At 42.2% G+C, this 20,387-nt stretch overlaps 1 protein-coding gene across 1 annotated transcript in view; it reads right to left on the bottom strand.

The window, feature by feature from the left end:
* JADE2 (jade family PHD finger 2) overlaps window positions 1–20,387 on the bottom strand; it is a 139,765-nt gene that overhangs the window by 54,150 nt on the left and 65,228 nt on the right. Inside the window, exon 5 of the mRNA XM_081893298.1 lies at window positions 2,761–2,930. Within this exon, the coding sequence (XP_081749424.1) occupies window positions 2,761–2,930 (170 nt within the window). The remainder of the gene's footprint in view (window positions 1–2,760; window positions 2,931–20,387) is intronic.

Raw genomic sequence — 20,387 nt, 5'->3', positions numbered from 1 at the left:
GGAATAAATTATCTTACTATGGCTCTGAGCTGGGCTAAGACTTTGCTTGCAATAGGAGCTGGAGGTCCTCTTCACATATACTAAGATGGGTGTGGTGGTCATTGGTTTCCCACTGTTTCTCTGTCTCTTGTGGGGAATAAGTTATGAAATGGTGTTCTTGTGAAGCAATAGTGCCCATAGCTGTTGCCACTGTGGCCCAAGGATGCCAACCACAGAGGAGGGAGCAAGAGCACAAGAATATGGACACTGAAAATCTAATCTCAGTCCTATGTGCAGTGATGCAGAGATGTTTGTGTCAAAGGAAATCGTTAGAACAGCTGAGATTAACTTTGAGATTCATTGGAAGAACCTTTGAGCTACAGGTGGAAGTCCTTGCAGTAATGGGATGACTTCACTAGATCAAACCCATTGTCTTTTTGCAAATTCTCTGAGAATATATTTGTGGCAGAAAGAGACTGAGCTCAGCTAGTGAATCAGGAGGATAAGAAAAGAAGGGGGGCTCTGGGGGGGAAGGAGAGATGGCTATGTAACAGCGAAGGGACTTTTCATGCCTTTGAAGTCTCACTAGTCACAACCATACAATAGCTTTGGATTAAACGGAGATCACAATATATGGCGTGAAATCTTAATAAAAACATAAATGGCCCAGCTTCTGCTTAAAAGGAAAACAGTCTTATGCTGCCTATAATGTCCTATATGTGAATGTAGTTCAGTGTTTGATCCAAATTACTCTAGACCAACTTTCTTTATTATCGCACATGGCAGCAGCAGCAACCAATAAAACCATCAGACACAGTTAAATGTTCATCACGTTATCGGTTGGCAGCTCTTTACATTGCAAATTTTCACCAAGTAGGGGAGCTGATAGCCAGCATGAGCTTCTGATAAAGAAAATGGACTTTTTCTGTTTTGTGCTTGATGAATTAATTGTACATTTTGTTTATATTGAGGCTTTTCTGTTTCTGGGTAAAGATGTCTACTTTATATTGAAAGTACTCCGGAAAAGTAGAATATTTGTTTATTTCTGGGAGGCATGTGTAAAAATCCCATCTCAGGGGTGGGGGATATAAACTAGCATGGAAAAGGCATTAGAAATTATACTAGGTAGAGCAATTCCAGGTCATCAGGCAGGTGAACTAGAGGTTCTAATAGGTATTTTCCTTACCCTCTATGTAGCAGTAAGCTTCTGTGCAATTCTTCATTGTTGCTTTTCCTTTTTGCTTTTCCTTTGAGGACAAGAACTAGTTTGTTTTTAAAATGGAATATACAAGATGAGGAACAGGCAACAGCCAATACACTGCCTTCCATAAGCTAAAATTAGGACCCCCTATTAGGGTCCTAATTTGGTACAACTCTAAAGCTGCCTTATTTTCTCAGGATGGCCCCAATAAGGTGTCACTTGACTTCTTGGAAACCTTGCATTTTCGGACCAATGTGCCAACAAGTCTACAATCCATATGGCTACAGATCTGTCCCCACACCCACTTTTAAGCAGGGAATTCCCACTGCAATATGAGAATTTCTGGAACCAGAAATGGAAGGAAACAAGGTACTAATTAAAGCAAGACTTTGGACACTTCTAAGTCAAAACTTCCTGGACTGCTTTACAGTCCTATTTCTACTGTCTTTAATGTGGCATACTCAGAAATAAGTTTGCGCAGGCTTGCAACTTTAGTGTAGGATAAAAATGTAGGACACAGCCCTAGAGAAATGACATAAATGTGTTATGGAGTTTGTCACACCTTTACACACACGCTGTGACATCTACCTCAACCCAATCTTTCATAAGAGTGTGATTGTGGGGGCTGTGCATGTATACTGAATAAATATAGCTTAGTCCTGAGAAGGGGGGGAAACCCTCAGTGAAGGAGATATGTGGTAAATTCCCAGCTTATTTCCTGTAATACGTTTGGTAAACGGCTGTGTCGACCTTGCAAAAACTGGAGGCCACAGCACCATCCCACTTCACAGAACTGAGTATATTGAAGGCTCAGATAGGCTATGGTGAGGTATGCTCACAAATATGACCCTTCACCAGAACAGCAGGAGGCTAGAGGAAATCAGTAACGTGGAGCTATCTTGCCTTGGTAACATACAGAGTCCTGGTCCATGGGGTTGTCCCCAAACTCACTCTACCCAAATCTGGAAGGGACAAAGTGATTGGCAGATATGTCCACTAGTGCAAAATAATTGTCCAAGCAAATAATGTACTGCTAAAGTAAGAATACATCTTAGTCATTATAACTTCTCCTCCTCCCATTTTTGGTTATAACATTTGTAGGATATGAAAGAGTCACAATAATCCCAAAGTAATGGGTGCTATTAAAAATATATCAGTAAGAACATAAGAAAAGCCTGCTGATCAGGTCAAAGGCCCATCTAGTGCAGCATCCTGTTTTCAAAATGGCTACCAGATGCCTGTGGGAAACCTACAAACAGAACATGAGCAGAAGAGCATTCCCAGCATACCATGGTTTCCTGCAACTGGTATTTGGAAGCATACTGCCTCTGATGTGGAGGCAGAGAATAGACAATGTCCAGTAACCAACTGCAGCCTTATCCTCCATCTAGATTGACTTTTGCCTATTGCCTTTCAACTTCTCAAAGATCATCATCCTTCATAGACTGGGACAGTTTTTCCCTTCTTTTTTCAACAATATGCACATAAGCCTACTGGTTGTGAAAATTTGCCTTTGGTTTAAGACTGGTGAGTGTGCAACCCAAGAGAGAATTAAAAACGACAACAACAACAACACTTACCCATTTCCTTAAGCTCCATGTTGAAGAGTTCCAGCCAGCAAGCATCGATTTCATCCAGGTCATAGCGACTTGCTCTTTGGGAGTATGTCCTGGTGACATCTAAACTGTCAGAGCTGGACAGGTTGCTTGGTGAGGTTTGTGGTGATGAATGTTCTAGAACAGGAACGATCCTAGGGAAGCAAAAAAGCATGGACATAAAAGAGAGGTACAGGGAGGAAGCAGTTCCTTTTTACAAGAATGGGCATTTAAATACTGAAATTTAAGAAGCCTAAGCTTAATTTATGCCTAAATGTCAACTCATCTTGATATAAAATTTACCATTTTGGAGCAGAATAATTTAGCAATATTTATACCACAAATGGAAACTGGTTTAACCATTATGGCTTTTCCCAAGGAACCTGTGAAGCATAGTTTTGTGAAGTTGTTAAAAATTCAATTAGAAAGATTATTGGCATATTCACAGAGCTATAGCCACTAGGATTTCTTCAGAGAAGGTGCGATAGTTAAGCTGGTTAAGATGTGGAGAGTAAAGATGGCTAGTTTTTAGTAATTTCTGGCTGAAGAGTTCAATGAGACTCCAAAACTTGCAGATGCACACCAAAAACAAACAAATGACCAAGAAGTTAAAAGGAATCACTTCCCAAAATTTCTCAAACTCTAAAGGGATGAAGTGCCAGACTGGGAAAAATATCTGGGGCACTTGCTTATTATTAAAGCCAATTTAGAATCACCTCAAAAGTGGCACTGACTTCCAACACTTTGAAAGACCTTTGAGGTGCTGTCAAAACCAATGACACAAAAATAATGGTTTGTTTGGGAACTATTGACCTTTCTGACAATCAGGAAGTGCTTTTTAAAAGACATAACACGAAGAGAATAAACTATATGTACCAAAGACTACGTAATGGGTTTTAATAATCAGCAGTGTCAAGAAAAAGGTGTTTCTGAGTGACAAGAAAGATATAACCATTCAGCACTGTTACAAGGCTCTGAGTACTTCCCCTTGACCTTGCTGATAAAACTCACTGTTGAAGTGATTCACATGGCAAATAGTTTTGGGGACACCTTTAGTGTTGGCACCACAAGAGGTATAATTTTCAAGGGACCATGGAACTGCTACTCAACTATTAAGTCACAGGTAATATTACTGAGGAAGAACCCCTTCCCAAACCGAGCCTTGGGTTCTAGCATGCAACCCTAAGTGATTTAGCTGCTGTACCAAAAGGTAACTCCAGCGTTTATCAGGAAACAATTGCAAGATTATCTCTAAGGATGAGCCTGAGACCAGAGACGGCAGGAAACAGTTGGTCCAAGAGGAAATCCCCTGTATTAACAATAAAATAATAAAACTAAATAATTGAATATGATGTCATTTTAGATAGGCCACCTAATCATAAAGCTAGTACAGTGGTACCTCGGGTTAAGAACTTAATTTGTTCTGGAGGTCTGTTCCTAACCTGAAACTGTTCTTAACCTGAAACACCACTTTAGCTAACGGGTCTCCTGCTGCCGCTGCTGCACAATTTCTGTTCTCATCCTGAAGCAAAGTTCTTGTTGTTGTTTAGTCGTTTAGTCGTGTCCGACTCTTCGTGACCCCATGGACCAGAGAACGCCAGGCACCTCTGTCCTCCACTGCCTCCCGCAGTTTGGTCAAACTCATGCTGGTAACCTTGAAAACACTATCCAACCATCTCGTCCTCTGCCGTCCCCTTCTCCTTGTGCCCTCCATCTTTCCCAACATCAGGGTCTTCTCCAGGGAGTCTTCTCTTCTCATGAGGTGGCCAAAGTACTGGAGCCTCAGCTTCACAATCTGTCCTTCCAGTGAGCACTCAGGGTTGATTTCCTTCAGTATGGAGAGGTTTGATCTTCTTGCAGTCCATGGGACTCTCAAGAATCTCCTCCAGCACCATAATTCAAAAGCATCAATTCTTCGGCGATCAGCCTTCTTTATGGTCCAGCTCTCACTTCCATACATCACTACTGGGAAAACCATAGCTTTAACTATACGAACCTTTGTTGGCAAGGTGATGTCTCTACTTCTCAAGATGCTGTCTAGGCCTGTCATTGCCCTTCTCCCAAGAAGCAGGCGTCTTTTAATTTCGTGGCTGCTGTCACCATCTGCAGTGATCACTGAGCCCAAGAAAGTAAAATCACTCACTACCTCCATTTCTTCCCCTTCTATTTGCCAGGAGGTGATGGGACCAGTGGCCATGATCTTCGTTTTTTTGATGTTGAGCTTCAGACCATATTTTGCGCTCTCCTCTTTCACCCTCATTAAAAGGTTATTTAATTCCTCCTCACTTTCTGCCATCAAGGTTGTGTCATCTGCATATCTGAGGTTGTTGATATTTCTTCCGGCAATCTTAATTCCGGCTAGGGATTCATCCAGCCCAGCCTTTCGCATGATGAATTCTGCATATAAGTTAAATAAGCAGGGAGACAAAATACAGCCTTGTCGTACACCTTTCCCAATTTTGAACCAATCAGTTGTTCCATATCCAGTTCTAATTGTAGCTTCTTGTCCCACATATAGATTTCTCAGGAGACAGATGAGGTGATCTGGCACTCCCATTTCTTTAAGAACTTGCCATAGTTTGCCGTGGTCGACACAGTCAAAGGCTTTTGCATAGTCAATGAAGCAGAAATAGATGTCTTTCTGGAACTCTCTAGCTTTCTCCATAATCCAGCGCATGTTTGCAATTTGGTCTCTGGTTCCTCTGCCTCTTCTAAATCCAGCTTGCACTTCTGGGAGTTCTCGGTCCACATACTGCTTGAGCCGTCCTTGTAGAATTTTAAGCATAACCTTGCTAGCGTGTGAAATGAGTGCAATTGTGCGGTAGTTGGAGCATTCTTTGGCACTGCCCTTCTTTGGGATTGGGATGTAGACTGATCTTCTCCAATCTTCTGGCCACTGCTGAGTTTTCCAAACTTGCTGGCATATTGAGTGTAGCACCTTAACAGCATCATCTTTTAAAATTTTAAATAGTTCAGCTGGAATACCATCACTTCCACTGGCCTTGTTATTTGCAGTGCTTTCTAAGGCCCATTTGACTTCACTTTCCAGGATGTCTGGCTCAAGGTCAGCAACCACACTACCTGGGGTATACGAGACATCCATTTCTTTCTGGTATAATTCCTCTGTGTATTCTTGCCACCTCTTCTTGATGTCTTCTGCTTCTGTTAGGTCCTTTCCACTTTTGTCCTTTATTATGGAAATCTTTGTACGAAATGTTCCTTTCATATCTCCAATTTTCTTGAACAGATCTCTGGTTCTTCCCATTCTATTGCTTTCCTCTATTTCTTTGCATTGCTCGTTTAAGAAGGTCTTCTTGTCTCTCCTTGCTATTCTTTGGAAATCTGCATTCAATTTCCTGTATCTTTCACCATCTCCCTCGCATTTTGCTTGCCTTCTCTCCCCCGCTATTTGTAAGGCCTCATTGGATAGCCACTTTGCTTTCTTGCATTTCCTTTTCATTGGGATGGTTTTCGTTGCTGCCTCCTGTATAATGTTACGAGCCTCCATCCATAGTTCTTCAGGCATTCTGTCCACCAAATCTAAATCCTTAAACCTGTTCCTCACTTCCACTGTGTATTCATAAGGGATTTGACTTAGATTGTATCTTACCAGCCCAGTGGTTTTTCCTACTTTCTTCAGTTTAAGCTTGAATTTCGCTATAAGAAGCTGATGATCTGAGCCACAGTCAGCTCCAGGTCTTGTTTTTGCTGACTGTATAGAGCTTCTCCATCTTTGGCTGCAGAGAATATAATCAATCTGATTTCGATGCTGCCCATCTGGTGATGTCCATGTGTAGAGTCGTCTCTTGTGTTGTTGGAAAAGCATGTTTGTGATGACCAGCTTGTTCTCTTGACAGAACTCTATTAGCCTTTGCCCTGCTTCGTTTTGATCTCCAAGGCCAAACTTGCCAGTTGTTCCTTTTATCTCTTGACTCCCTACTTTAGCATTCCAATCCCCTATAATGAGAAGAACATCCTTCTTTGGTGTCACTTCTATAAGGTCTTGTAAGTCTTCATAGAATTGGTCAATTTCAGTTTCTTCAGCACAAGTAGTTGGTGCATAAACTTGGATTACTGTGATGTTAAAAGGTCTGCCTTGGATTCGTATTGAGATCATTCTATCATTTTTGAGATTGCATCCCAGTAAAGTTCTTAACCCAGGGTAATATTTCTGGGTTAGCGGAATCTGTAACCTGAAGCATATGTAACCTGAGGTACCACTGTACAGTCGTACCTTGGTTGTCGAACACCCTGGAACCCGGATGTTTTGGCTCCCGAACGCTGCAAACCCAGAAGTGATTGTTTCAGTTTGCGAATGTTCTTTTGTAGCCCGAACATCCAACAGGCTTCTGCGGTTTCCTGCAGCTAATCAGAAGCTGCAATTTGGAAGTCCAACGGACTTCGGGAACAGATTCCGTTCAACTTCCAAGGTACGACTGTACTGCTGACGGTAACTCCTTAATTTGGATTTTCTAATTGGTTCTTACCTCTATAGGTGACAACCATGCCTGGTTGAAAATATCTTGAAGTACATACCACATAAACCTAATGCTTACAATTGCCCTAAGAGTACAGGGGGGGGGGCTGTACTATTTACAAAGAAGACTGGAAATAAGAAGACTTTATTTCTTTTCTTTTCTTTAAAAAAACAACCTACTACAATAGCAAAAAATCGAACCTCTCCAGAACAAAGGAAGCAGCAAACAAAACCCAAAAACTCTCCCATGTTGGCGTATTGTTTTTCTGTTCTAGTGCTGCATTTGTGGCCCAATGGTAATGGGATTTTGTTTACTAGAGTCTTAATCTAACATTCTTCATCTGGTGCACCAGAGGCTTGCCACAAATATGAACAGAATAGGGTGACCAGATGTAAAAGAAGACAGAGCTCAAGCACCTTTAATAGCTCTGAAGAATTAGGAACTTCAGCTGAAATTCTTCCTTCCACACATTAAAGGTGCAAGAGCTCATTTAACATCCGGCCAGCCTCCCCATGACACCCTGTGAATATATCCACAGGGATGGATAAGATGCCTTTCGGCCTTTCCTTTTCTCTAATTCTGTTGTTTTGTCTGTTACACTGGACCGAAAGCTACAAGTTTCTTTCTGAAGTAAATTCAGGGGATGATTAACTCAATTCCTGACTACTTCCCTCCAGCTTCATTACTTCCCATCCACCTGCTATGGCACACATTGCCACAGTCAACGCACAGACTGAGTCATGTCTTTAGTTTCTGCTTTTATCTCCTGGTCTATGGAAAAGCTACTGGGTGCAACCAATAGTAGAGCTTGTAGAGCTGGGCCCATAAGATTGTCTGAAACTCAAATGCCTTATGCTCACACCACAATGAATTAAAGTGGTTCTTCCCACCCTCCCACTAGATGTGATTCTTTTATTTCCCTTTTTTTGTTGTTGCTTTGCCAGCATTACTATAAGCCTGTCGGCAACAACCTCCCACATGTTTTGATTCTGAAGTCAAACAAATAACCCTACCTACGGCTAAATCTGCCTGCATCAATCTTCTCATAATGTTTCCTATGACACTGGAGGCTTTCTTTCCCCTGGAGCTTGCTGAGGATATCACTCAGAATAATCACATGTACAAACCACCACTTCAGGAAGAGAAGGGAGGGGAAATAACCATGGGATTTTTATATATGATACAAAATGATAAGTGAATACAGGCTGTTTCAGCCTCAGCTGAGGTAGGCAAAGCCAAGCAATTAAAGTCATTTACTTTGAGGGCTTCCAGAAGGAGACAATAAGCCCAAAGAATTCTGCTTCTTCTGGTCTATAAAAAAACAGAAACTGACAACTGTGCTTGTTAAGGGTAAAGCACTTATTTTCTAAGCCTCCTGCCCCTTTTTCTAAAGGTGGGGAAGCTCAGGAATTTTGTATTTTTTTCACAAAATGACAACTTCCTTGCTATTTAGTGTCTCCATAAACCAGCTAGCTCTCGCTGCACCATCCACCATCCTATTGTCGTCCTGGCTGTGGACATTGCCTGTTCTGTGAACTGTGGGAAGGCCTTCTCTGCAGTAGTGCCGTGTCCTGCATCTCCGGCGCTGATAATTCATCACCATCTTTTATTCACCCAGGCCTTTGTGCCATCCTCACTCATTAGAGCTGGGTTACCTATATTTATTAATTTGCTGCTGTGCTACTATGGATCTGCAAATTCTTGTTTGAATTTTATTGTTTTATTGGTTGCAGTGTTGTTGTTTGATTTTATTGTTTTACTGCGCACTGTAAACCCCCCCGTTGTCTTTTGATGAAGGGTTTCCTATAAACAAAACCAATAACAGAAAGCAAACTCAGCTGTTGAGTCGTAATGGTTAAGTATGAGAAACAGAGCCACAGAGAAAAAAGAGGGGTGCATCTGCCTTTCTTGTGGAACATCAAGGCTGGAATACACGGCGGGCATTTTTTGGTTGGGGGTGTTCTTAAGTCCCATTTAAATGAAAGACTGGTCCCCAAGTTGAATTTAAGAATTGGCATCTCATTGATTTCAAGGGGATTTAACCAGAAGTGATTTTTCTCTGGACAGCATCCTTGCCAGATGGTTAATGAAAAGGGCACAAATGTTGCCAAAACACACAGGAGACAATGGAAAGGCAAAAACAGTGTAGGTTGTCATACATTTTAGTTGTCCCATGCACAGCAACCTCATGTACAAGGTCCAAGTGCTATTGGCCCCGAGGACTGGGAAGAAGGAAGCATCAAGCCATGGGCAGGGACCATGACATGTCTATGTTCTGTTTAGCAGCTAATTCCCTCTTGGCAATGGCGTTAAACAGCAAAAGAATCCATGCCAGGCTTGCTTAGGGATCCCAAAACTTCTGACACCTTGGGCACACTTTTTTGTTTCTTTTTTTATGAGTGAATTACAGCTGCAGGCATGTTTCAATCTTATCCCCCAAAAAAGGTTCATTTGAGAGTGTGCGAGAGCTCTGGATTTGGTTGTGCTTCCTCTGAAGGGCTGTTAATTCTGGCACATCTCTGCATCAGGATCAACTAAATGATCCAACTACACCCAACGCAGACATGCAGCAAAGTTACCCACCCCCAGAAAAAGCTGAGTGGGAGACATCGAGGCTGAAGCCGTGAATCACTGAGAGATGCAGCAGACAGGCTCCTCAGTGGGCAGGCAATTCCAGCTTGTGTGAGACTTTTATTTGATGATTACGTATGTTTTGGTTGTAGACGTTTTGGTCATTAAATCACTTCAATATGTTTCATGGGAAAGCAATTCATAAATAAATATATTGTCTATTTCTCACTATACAGTAGCAGTTCATTTGTATGCAGCATAGCATATTTGGAGACTTCTACATACTAAGTGTGTGGTACCTAGTACTGTAGACATCTGCACATGTGGGTAGCAGCCCAGATTGGCAACCGCATATCAACAGTGCTCTATGCAAGTTTTAATGTTCTCTCTTTCCCAGAGGTGCTGGGATGTGGGGGATGTTTCGTAAGGGAAGGTGTCACACCCATCACTCATGAAGATTGGCCTTGAACACTGAGAAATAAGGATGAGGAGAGGAGAGGGGCCTTGTCTGCCCATGTAGTTTCTGGGTGGGAATTGAATGGGCATTTGCTGTCAATTCTCCTGCTGTTTTCCAGCAGCTTGGCACCATTACGCATGACACTTGCCACGCACACAACAACAGTGTCACACATAATGATATACCATCACAGGAAGAGCTCGGCCTGAGAAGCGGGCTGTGATGCCAGCTCTGACAGCTCTCGGCACACTCAGGAGCTGAAGCTTGCCATGGTATTTGCAAAGATCACATCTCTCCCTGGAAATATCACATTGTGACACAAATGCCAATATACACTGGTGCTGACAAAAACAAGCAGAGGAAGAGCAACATCCTCCTTGTCCTTCAGGAAATAATTTGAAATCTGGGATGTTCGTGATCATTCAGTTCACATCACTCTTACACTTTCAAGAGAGAATATGGAAGGCGGGAGGAGGAGGGATGAGAAGGAAATGTCCCTCAACAGTTTCACTGAGATTTTCTGGAACAGAAGAGTCAACATAAAAAAATGTTTTGCACCCTCCAAAAAACCACTCCTGGGGGTCAAGGAACCTTCTGGAACTACAGAGGGACTGGGGAAACTGGGATATTCAGGTTGGGGGTGAGGTATGGTGTGCAAGTTGAAGTGCCTTTCTGCTCACACAATATGCCTTTGAATCCAAGCAATTATATATTGCTACTGGGAATCCATTAGGACTGACGCAGATTGACATGTTTTATGAGATTGCCCAGTGGAGGCAAGTTCCTGGGATTTGATGAGAGGGGAAGACATAGAAAAGAACCAAAAGTCATTCTGAGGAAACTAATGAAGGAAGTAAATGTAAAAGGAAGAATGTTTTGATGGATTCCCTAGTAGCTGCTAAAAATGTTTATGCTACACACTGAAAAGTAAATACAACACCAGATTTGAATGAGTGGTTATTTAATGTCTGGCATGTCACACTGAAATGGAAAAACTGACTTATATTCAGCAGGCTAGGGGGAAAGGCAGGGAATGTGATTTTTCAGGATTTATGGAACATTGGTCAAAGGTTATAATGTATTAGAAAGGGAAATCTGGATAGATTCCTGAGCATTTTTTTTAAAAAGTTTAGTGTTTGTTTTCTGTGGTGTCTTTCTTACCTAAACAATTGGGTGGGAGTAGGATCACAACTGATGTTATTTGAAGCACTAAAGTTTGTGTCATATGCTATGTTTATCATGTTATACTGATTTTTTAAAAATTAATATTTAAAAAGGTTGGTGAAGCGAAAGCTTCTCTTTACACGAATAACACTGGTTTCCATTAGCAAGGCTTATCCTCCTAAATAAATAAATAAATAAATAAATAAATAAATAAATAAATAAATACTTTATACCCCGCCCATCTGGCTGTGTTTCCCCAGCCACTCTGGGAGGCTTCCAACAGAGTATTAAAAACATGATAAAAGATCAAATGATAAAAGCATCAATTCTTCGGCTGATCGCCGAAGAATTGATGCTTTTGAATTATGGTGCTGGAGGAGACTCTTGAGAGTCCCATGGACTGCAAGAAGATCAAACCTCTCCATACTGAAGGAAATCAACCCTGAGTGCTCACTGGAAGGACAGATTGTGAAGCTGAGGCTCCAGTACTTTGGCCACCTCATGAGAAGAGAAGACTCCCTGGAGAAGACCCTGATGTTGGGAAAGATGGAGGGCACAAGGAGAAGGGGGCGACAGAGGACGAGATGGTTGGATAGTGTTTTCGAGGCTACCAGCATGAGTTTGACCAAACTGCGGGAGGCAGTAGAGGACAGAGGTGCCTGGCGTTCTCTGATCCATGGGGTCACGAAGAGTCGGACACGACTAAACGACTAAACAACAACAACAAACTTCAGGTGTCTTCTAAAAGTCAGATAGTTGTTTATTTCCTTGACATCTGATGGGAAGATGTTCCACAGGACCTGGTTCCCTGTAACCTGACTTCTCGCAGAGAGGGAACTGCCAGAAAGCCCTCCGAGCAGGACCTCAGTGTTTTAATAGTTCATGTTTTAATAGTTATAGCTTGAATAATGCTTTCAACCAACAGGCCTGAGCTAGGCATACTAAGCGATGGTAGCCTTCCCCATACCTAAATCCATGACTTTTATAAGGCACTGTCTCTTGAGACAGATGGATGCCATCAATTTATTGTATCTAGGAAATTTGCCTTTCCCCTCAACCTGGGATGTATATTTATCTAGCAAGTGTAACAACAGGTGAAGTCACCAGCGGTAACCAAATTTTCTATCACCACTTCAGATAAAATAATTACTTTTGTCTTTCCACCTACAGCAGTTCTGTGAAGACATTTTCTAGGGTAGTAGACCAGAATATAGATCAATTCCACTCCCAATGGCTAGTTCCATATTGAACAGACCTTATTTTAGGGCTTTGTTTTAATCAAAACTATTTTTTTATACATTTGTGAATTATGCCTTTTCTCTTTTTGCCAGGAACTGTTTATCCTCACAATTTTTCTATATACAGCTTCCTGCACATATAACAAAACTGTCCTTTGAGAGGTCTTCCATACTTGGAATGCCGTCTAATAATCCTTTGCATGACTGATTCTCCAGAAATACTGTATATTGGATTAAAGAGGAAACGACTCCTTTAAAATCTGCAGGCTCAATTCTATTCTAAAGGTCTGTTGAAGTTTTAAAAATGCCACCATGATTGATTTCAGCCCTAAACACTCTCTTGACATCTTAGTATCAGTACAATCTAAGTCTGTGTTAAATCATGAGGCAGCTACTTTAAATAGAAAGCTTAGTGCTCTTTTGCAAATTGATCAAGCGACAATAAATGTGTTGCTTTTTCACTGCCACTAAGAACGTCTGAACTGATCCAGCTACACAGCATGACCAGGCTTTAAAGCTTTATTAATCCTACTTACATAACTTGCTTACAGAACAGTCAGCTTGCAACAGGTGATAGTTTGAAATGCATCCAACTGATGATGCTCAAAAAGCACTGGGCTTTGAACCTTAGCGGAAAGAAGGTTTTATTTTTAGCCTGGCATTAAACTGCAAAGATCATTCACTGTACCTATCCAAGGCTACATTCACATGGACAAAAGCAAAGAGCTACAGATATTGCTGTGGGGTTATTTAGGGTTATTTGGGAATGACTGGTTTCTGTTTCATTTGTATTCTATGTTCATTCACCACTTTTTCCCCAATGAAAGGGGATTGTGCTTAGTGAAATTAAATGACACTATCCTGGAGGTTTGATTTCTAAAGAAGAAATGATGGAGAACAGAAGAATCCCAGGAATGAATATAGGTTACTTCCTCAGCTGCGATGGGTGGGTGTCTCTCTAACCCAAAAAGTTTGTAGAGTTTATGCACAGTGCCGTTTCCTGGGCTGACCTCCCATCCATGCATTACACATAGGGGAATACAAGTATAGAGCCCAACATGTGTGTGCTCAGTCCATGCAATCATTGAACGCCTCTCATGCACTACACCAAGGACAGGAAGCCTGTGGCCCTCCAAATATTACTGATCAATGGCTACTGAAGTCAAACAACATCTGGACAGCCACAGGTTCCCTATTCCTGTTCTGTGCATTCGAACTGCAATGTTACAGGGCTTCTGTGACAAAACAAGTGGAGATAAGGTGTGTTAAGCATCTGTTAAACAAAAGCTAAAAGCACTTGCTGGTGAGAATAATGCCAAAGAGCTTGTTCAAGTAGAGCAGTGAAAGCCTATGGAATACAGTAGCTCTGATAATGATGCAAGTGCAGACTGCATGCGGTTGGGGAAGGCTTTGAACATTGCACATATGATATTGTACCAAGATAACTGAAAGTTCAGGTTTTAAGCATTGGTGGCTTGCAGAGAGCTGTGCATGCACAACTCTTCTGGTGTGTGTGTGTGTTTGTGTGTGTCTCCCTGAGGGCTTCTGTTGAAAATTATCACTTCGCAGAAGAGAATTTGAAATGAAGCTCTGCTGAAGTTAGAGGTGAGACACTTTCCAATGGTGAGAAATAAATCTTCACCCAGTCTCGCAATCACCTGTCTAATGCTGATAATGGCTACAAGCACCTAAAAACCTGAGGTACAGAGTAACTACATTTAACTCTTAACTTTCTACATGTTGTTCTATGGTAGAGATAAAAAACATTATCACAGAAGAGAAGATGTGGACTGAACATTATAGTTCTGGCAGTCAGTCCTGAGGGGCTACTTTAGTTGCAAACACTGACTTATGCCGCTGTAGCTAAAGTTAGGATCCTGAGCACTACAAGTGAGACCGAGCCATGCAATGATTTCTAAATTACCAGGGGAAAGGAAAGACAGTGTCAATCCAGAGTCTGTGCCTGTGCAAACGATACAGAACTGTTCCAGCAGTACCTGTGACCTGGGGAAAGGGGTGCTGGCAACCTCATCATGACTTGAGTATGTCTCTTTCATGGCCTAAAGCTCAGCAATTGCATGTTTATGCCAGTTCTGGGATGGCGACAAAAACAAATCCCATGAGTTACATTTGTGCAGTGCCTAGCAGGGGTCAGGCTGTCAGTCACTCTCACTGGTAAATTACAGCCTTTGATTTTTCTTAAAATGACAATGAACTGGGACTTGTGTAATGCCTAGCAATACCATTTTTAAAAGAAAGTCTGTTTATGTTTTAACTTAAGGTTACGCCCACCTCATTAATAGGTTGTTCTCCAGAACCATCCTCTCAGTTCTTTGATAGCTCCTCGTTTTGTTAATCACATGCTTCCCACAAGCTGTTCCCATAGCCCCTCTGACCTGCCTGATTAAAGATCCTGCACAGCTTCATTCTTAAAGTTTGCTCTGAATGCATCAACATCTGAAGGAAGGCGGACGCAAGTTGCATTTAGCTCATGTTTCCTGGAGCCAATTCTTATGTCGCTGTCACATCATGAAGTCCTCTTAAAATTGCATCTGAACTGTGAAAGCTTATGCCACAGCAAGCTTATTTGTTGTTGTTGTTGTTGTTTCACATTGTGAGTTACCAATGCAACAGATGCAATGTGTAGAATAGATGGATTGCCAAGTGGACCACCTTGATCACATGGGAGCATTTCCACACCAACATCGACTTCCATCAAGAATATCTGATCCAACATGGAGGCACAATGAGTCTAGTTCACACTGCAAGATTCCTTTATACCAGAGTTAGGAAGCAGTAGCTTTCCAGATGTTGCTGGACTAAAAGCCCCACCATCCCTGACTCTTCCGGCTGGGAGTGATGGGAGTTAAAGAGTCTAACAACATCTGGAGGGACACAGCTGGCTGCACCCGCATCATATATTACAGCTACCATGCAGAGCTGGCACCACACATGCACTGTTTTGGGCAATTTCCACATGACAAGTGTAACCTGCACATCAATCAAAAGTTTCATACCTTCAATGCCCCCCGAATCTTACACTAGGCTTCACCAATCTGTTGCCCTCCATATGCTTTGGACCATAACTGTTCATCAGCCCTACGGGAGTTCTAGATAAAGACTTCTGGTAGTGAAGGCTGACTTACACATACTTTGCAATAGAAGTGCAGTTCCCGATCTAGAACAAAAACATTTCACTGCTGTAAAACTAGAAAATCAGTCACATTCATGTTGTCTCAGTCCTCTGATGTAAAATGTGGGGGAAGGTTTTGAAACACAGAAATCCAATGCCCATCCTGTAGTTTGGGTATGTATAAATCCATTTATATCAACGGATAAAAAATTCACACAAAGAAAAGAACATAATGTGTAACACGGCTTCAAGCGAGGAATCTCTGTGTGTATATTGGAGTCCTACATGCATAAGAAATCGCTAGATTAGGGCAAAACATGTCAAAAACGGTTTATTTGTCTCAGTGTTTCTTTTCCATATGTTACACCACAGGATAGAGTTTGGGTATTATGGCTGGCTATTAATAGCTTAATTAAGGCATCAGCCTCTCATCTAACAGCAATAATTCACAGTGCCTAATTTACAAATGTACACGAATCAAGCCTCTTGACACACTCTTAAAATAAATATCACAGTGTCCATTTGATAGCTGAGAACATAAGTAATTGAACCGCTAGTCATAAAATGGTTAGAACTAAAAACAGCCCTTGTCTCCAAACTACCAGAATCCCGCTGTAGTCGTTTATATTGCAAACACAGCAGAAGGCTTCCAATGTTGACACAAAGCTGATGGGAGGCTACAAAAAAGGAAAGTATTTTTTCATTTCCAAGAAAGTCTCCTGAAGTGTGCAGAATTTCACAATGTCCATGTAATAGGTATAAAGCTGTTCCCATTAGCCTGGGGGGGGGGGAGGAGAGCCACTACCAAGACCGTACATTGAGAGTAATGGATTCTGTTAAGTGCTGAGCCGTACTCTCTGTAGCATAACTGTGTGGGTTAGCTTCTCTGCTGTTGTTCAGACAGGAGGAAAACTAGGGGCCAGATCCTGGTTATTCATACACCAGTCTGAATACATGTCAGATCAACATGTATTTCATAGGAGGTCTTCCAGGTCCTGCAGATTCACAGCCTGAACTAATGCAGTTGGCTCTTATCGGAACACCTTTAAGCTGGAACAAATGGGTCCTTGCCCCTGCTTTGCCCATTTCTGACCCATGAAACAGCTTTGCACGTCAACATTACATTGCATCTGGTGGCTCTTGCCAGCGCAACAGGCAGGTTTCCACTTTCCTCCTAACTCCCAAAGCTGTCTTGGATTACCAGCTTTACACCACTGGTTCAACAGTGGTGTTAAGGCAGTGCATTACACCTGATGCTGAACACATGTACAGCAGGCAGTATGTGGCTCCTAGAACTGATTGGGCTGCAAGTTTCTTCTTACTAACAGCGGTTATTTTGGGGTTGTTGTTTTTTAAGTGCTTGGATTCACTACTTTTGACTTGAGCAACACATTTACACCTGTGCAGTGCGAGTGTGAAGTCCTAAATGGAGAGGGCAACCTTTTAAATATATTAACCTACATACCAATGGCATTTATTTTACCATAGAAGCAAATCATACCATAAAACTTTGTGATAACTAACTGTTTGGCTGTGGTTGGAGTTTTCCTAGCAATAGCCCACTGCATGAGATTCACAGGATGGACTGAATTCGTATACGGATGATGTCCTAGATGCCACCCTTTTCAAATTTACTGCACCCCGGGTGATCTGGACTATAATTCCCATCACTCCCTGACCATTGACAAAGTGGACTGCAGCTGATGGGGATGGCAATCCACCAACATCTGGAGGGAACCAGGTTAGACAAGGCTATGTAATGGTGAACTTCAAGAAATAGTTATTATCCTGAAAAATTAGTTCTATTTAGTCATCATGGCCGATAGCCACTGACTGACGTATCCTCCATGAATTTTTCTAACCCCCTTTCAACCATCAGCATGTCTTGTAGCAATGAATTACAACAACAACAATACCACAGGACGCATTCACGTGACACACTCCATTAAAGCAAGCTCTAAACATAAGCTTCTGGTTGTGCAATGGTGCTTCCGCCCCTCTCCTTACCCCAAAAGTTGCTCTGAAGAGCTCTGGAGAACCCCCAGAACAGTGTGTCGGAGGAGGTGAGGGGGGCTGTTCCATCTGGCAAAGTGATCTGCTTGAGCAGACAGAATGTTTGCGATAATGCAATGTTGAATTGCACTATGTGTTTTGTGATGAAGTACTTTCTTTGGTCTGTTCAATTAAAATTCAGGCAAAAAGTGCCAACCTGTTAACCAGCATAATTAACAACCTGAATCTTGACTATAGATTAAAACTAGATGGTAACTGTGGCCTGGGCTTTCTCAGGATTTCAGTGAGTTGTGTCCTTACACTGTAACCTCCGCTTTTGTTTTTCATCGTGAGGTGAAAGAAGAAAGGAGGCTGCCAGAGTTATGCCAGGGACTAACTCCCTGGTGAAATGAAGGGAGTCTTGTTACTTTTTAGAGTCAGTTCAGAGAAAAAAATGAGAAATACCCCCAAGAGCTGGAAGAGAAGGAAACTACATTTCTCATTATGTGACTCTCTGTGTTTTTGCTCCTGCTAATTAATATGAAGTGTGGTGGCCAAAGGCCTTCTAGAGCTAACATGAAACATGGTTCTGGGTCTCCTGAGGTACTATTCTGGATTGCTGCTTTCAACCTGGGATCTCAGTAAGCTTTAAGCTGTATAGTGTGCCTTCCTGGTCACAACAGCCGAAACCCTTCCCTTTTTCTACTGAGTATAAAGGCTCTGCTCCCAAGGCCCCAGAACAATTTGCTGGTAGGCACTTCCTGCTCTAGGTTCCATAGGTGAGAGTAATGGCTGCTAACACACTGAAAGGTCCCTCTTTCAACAAAGCTTATTTGTCCCAGTTGGTATCTATCTGTATTTGATTGGAAATTGTTTTTGTATGTGCAGTCATTTTAATATGCGTTAATTGTTTTTATAGTTCTTATATATGCAACCGTTTTATCTGCTTTCATATATGCAATTGTTTTGTATATGTTTCTATTGTTCTGTGAAATCACTTCAACGGAAATGAAACATAAATGAAACCAATAATATCAAACTTGTTGACTCATTCTGCCTCAGAAGGTCTTAAGAAGGCACAGACAGTGGCGGAGCTTCATGCTCCGGCACCGGGGGGGGGGGCAGAGAGTAGGCGGGGCGGGGCTGGCACGTATCCTGGGGGCATAGTGCACATCCTGGGCGTGGCGCCCAGGATGGGCGGGGGGGCCAGGGGAAGTGAGCTCCCCCTGCACTCCTCTTCTTCCGCCAGTGGGCACAGAGCAGTGACCACCAAACATCATGTACGTGAATTAAAAAAGAGAGAGAAGAGCTAGGGGTTGATAATTATTACCATTATTAGAAGTGAAACATAAGGATCTCAAAGATTACCTCTTGCAACTGGTTCTGTTTACTTTATTCATAAATTATATGGAGTCAAGAGATGTACAATGAGCTAGGAAAGTTGCAGATAACATTCAATTAATTCAAGATGGTGAAATCCCAAAGAAAGCGGAAAAGGGTAGAAAAGTAGCTCTCTAAGCTGGATGACAAATCCACACAACAGCTTAAAACAGACTTTCCCAACCTGGTGCCCTGCAATCAGCCCCAGCTAGCATAAATTGGCTGTATGGAGCTGTAATCCAAAACATGTGGAGGGCACCAAGTTGGGGAGTGCTGGCCCGTAAGAGTCAACATTAGCAAAGGCAAAGTGATGCAAACGAGAGGAGGTGGAGAGATCTAACGACATATACACTGATGAGGTCTTAAACTACTCAGGAAAAGATTAGTGGATTGTAGAAAATTCAGTGGAAACAAGGACTCAGTATACTGCAAGCATAATAAAGACAAATCCAGTGTTGAGTATAATTAAGGAATGGGTCTAAAAATAACATGCCAAGCATAACGCCCAGAGGTCCACAATTCCACCAATGTTGCCTCGTCCTTTGGCAAGTGTGTCAAGACCCAACCTTCTGCCAAACCCTGGAGCTGGGGAGGGTTTGAGGATCCTCCCCTCAGTTGTGCCATGCTATGGAGGTGCTCAGCCCTGCATAAGAATGAGGAAGATCCCTGGTCTCCTCCTTCCCAGTTCCAAGCTGAAGGAGGAGGCTGGAATTTATTACTTTGGCACTGCGAGCCTTGCTGTTGTGGAGCTGTGCTGCGAGAGCCTCATAGGCCCATTGCCAAAAACAAACCCCACCCCTCCTCTCCAGCTCCAAAGAGGAAAGCTGAGGCTTGTTGCCTGGCAGTGGGCTGATGTGAAGTCCAGTGCCAAAATATACTTCAAGTTTCCTTGAAATCTAAAACCGAACATTATCCCAGGGATATTGTGTTCCTTACTATCACCTATGAATAGGGCATCAGAGACCTTAGGAACATATAAACGACTACCTTTCCCCAAAGTTATTTTTTTGGAGGGGTCCAGCACTATAATATACAGCACCATTGTGAAACCACTTAAGGCTTTTTTAAAAAAAAGCCATCACAGTGAATACTGCCTGCTATAAATATGTTAACAATGGAAATAAAAGAGAGGCATAAAAGGCAGGCTAATGTACTATGGTTCAGGTGTGAAACATCATCTGGAGACAGGAAGGATGGAT

This window comes from Podarcis melisellensis (genome assembly GCF_964234715.1).
Source record: "Podarcis melisellensis genome assembly, chromosome: 2".
Classification (NCBI taxonomy): domain Eukaryota; kingdom Metazoa; phylum Chordata; class Lepidosauria; order Squamata; family Lacertidae; genus Podarcis; species Podarcis melisellensis.
This window is presented reverse-complemented; position numbering and strand designations above follow the sequence as displayed.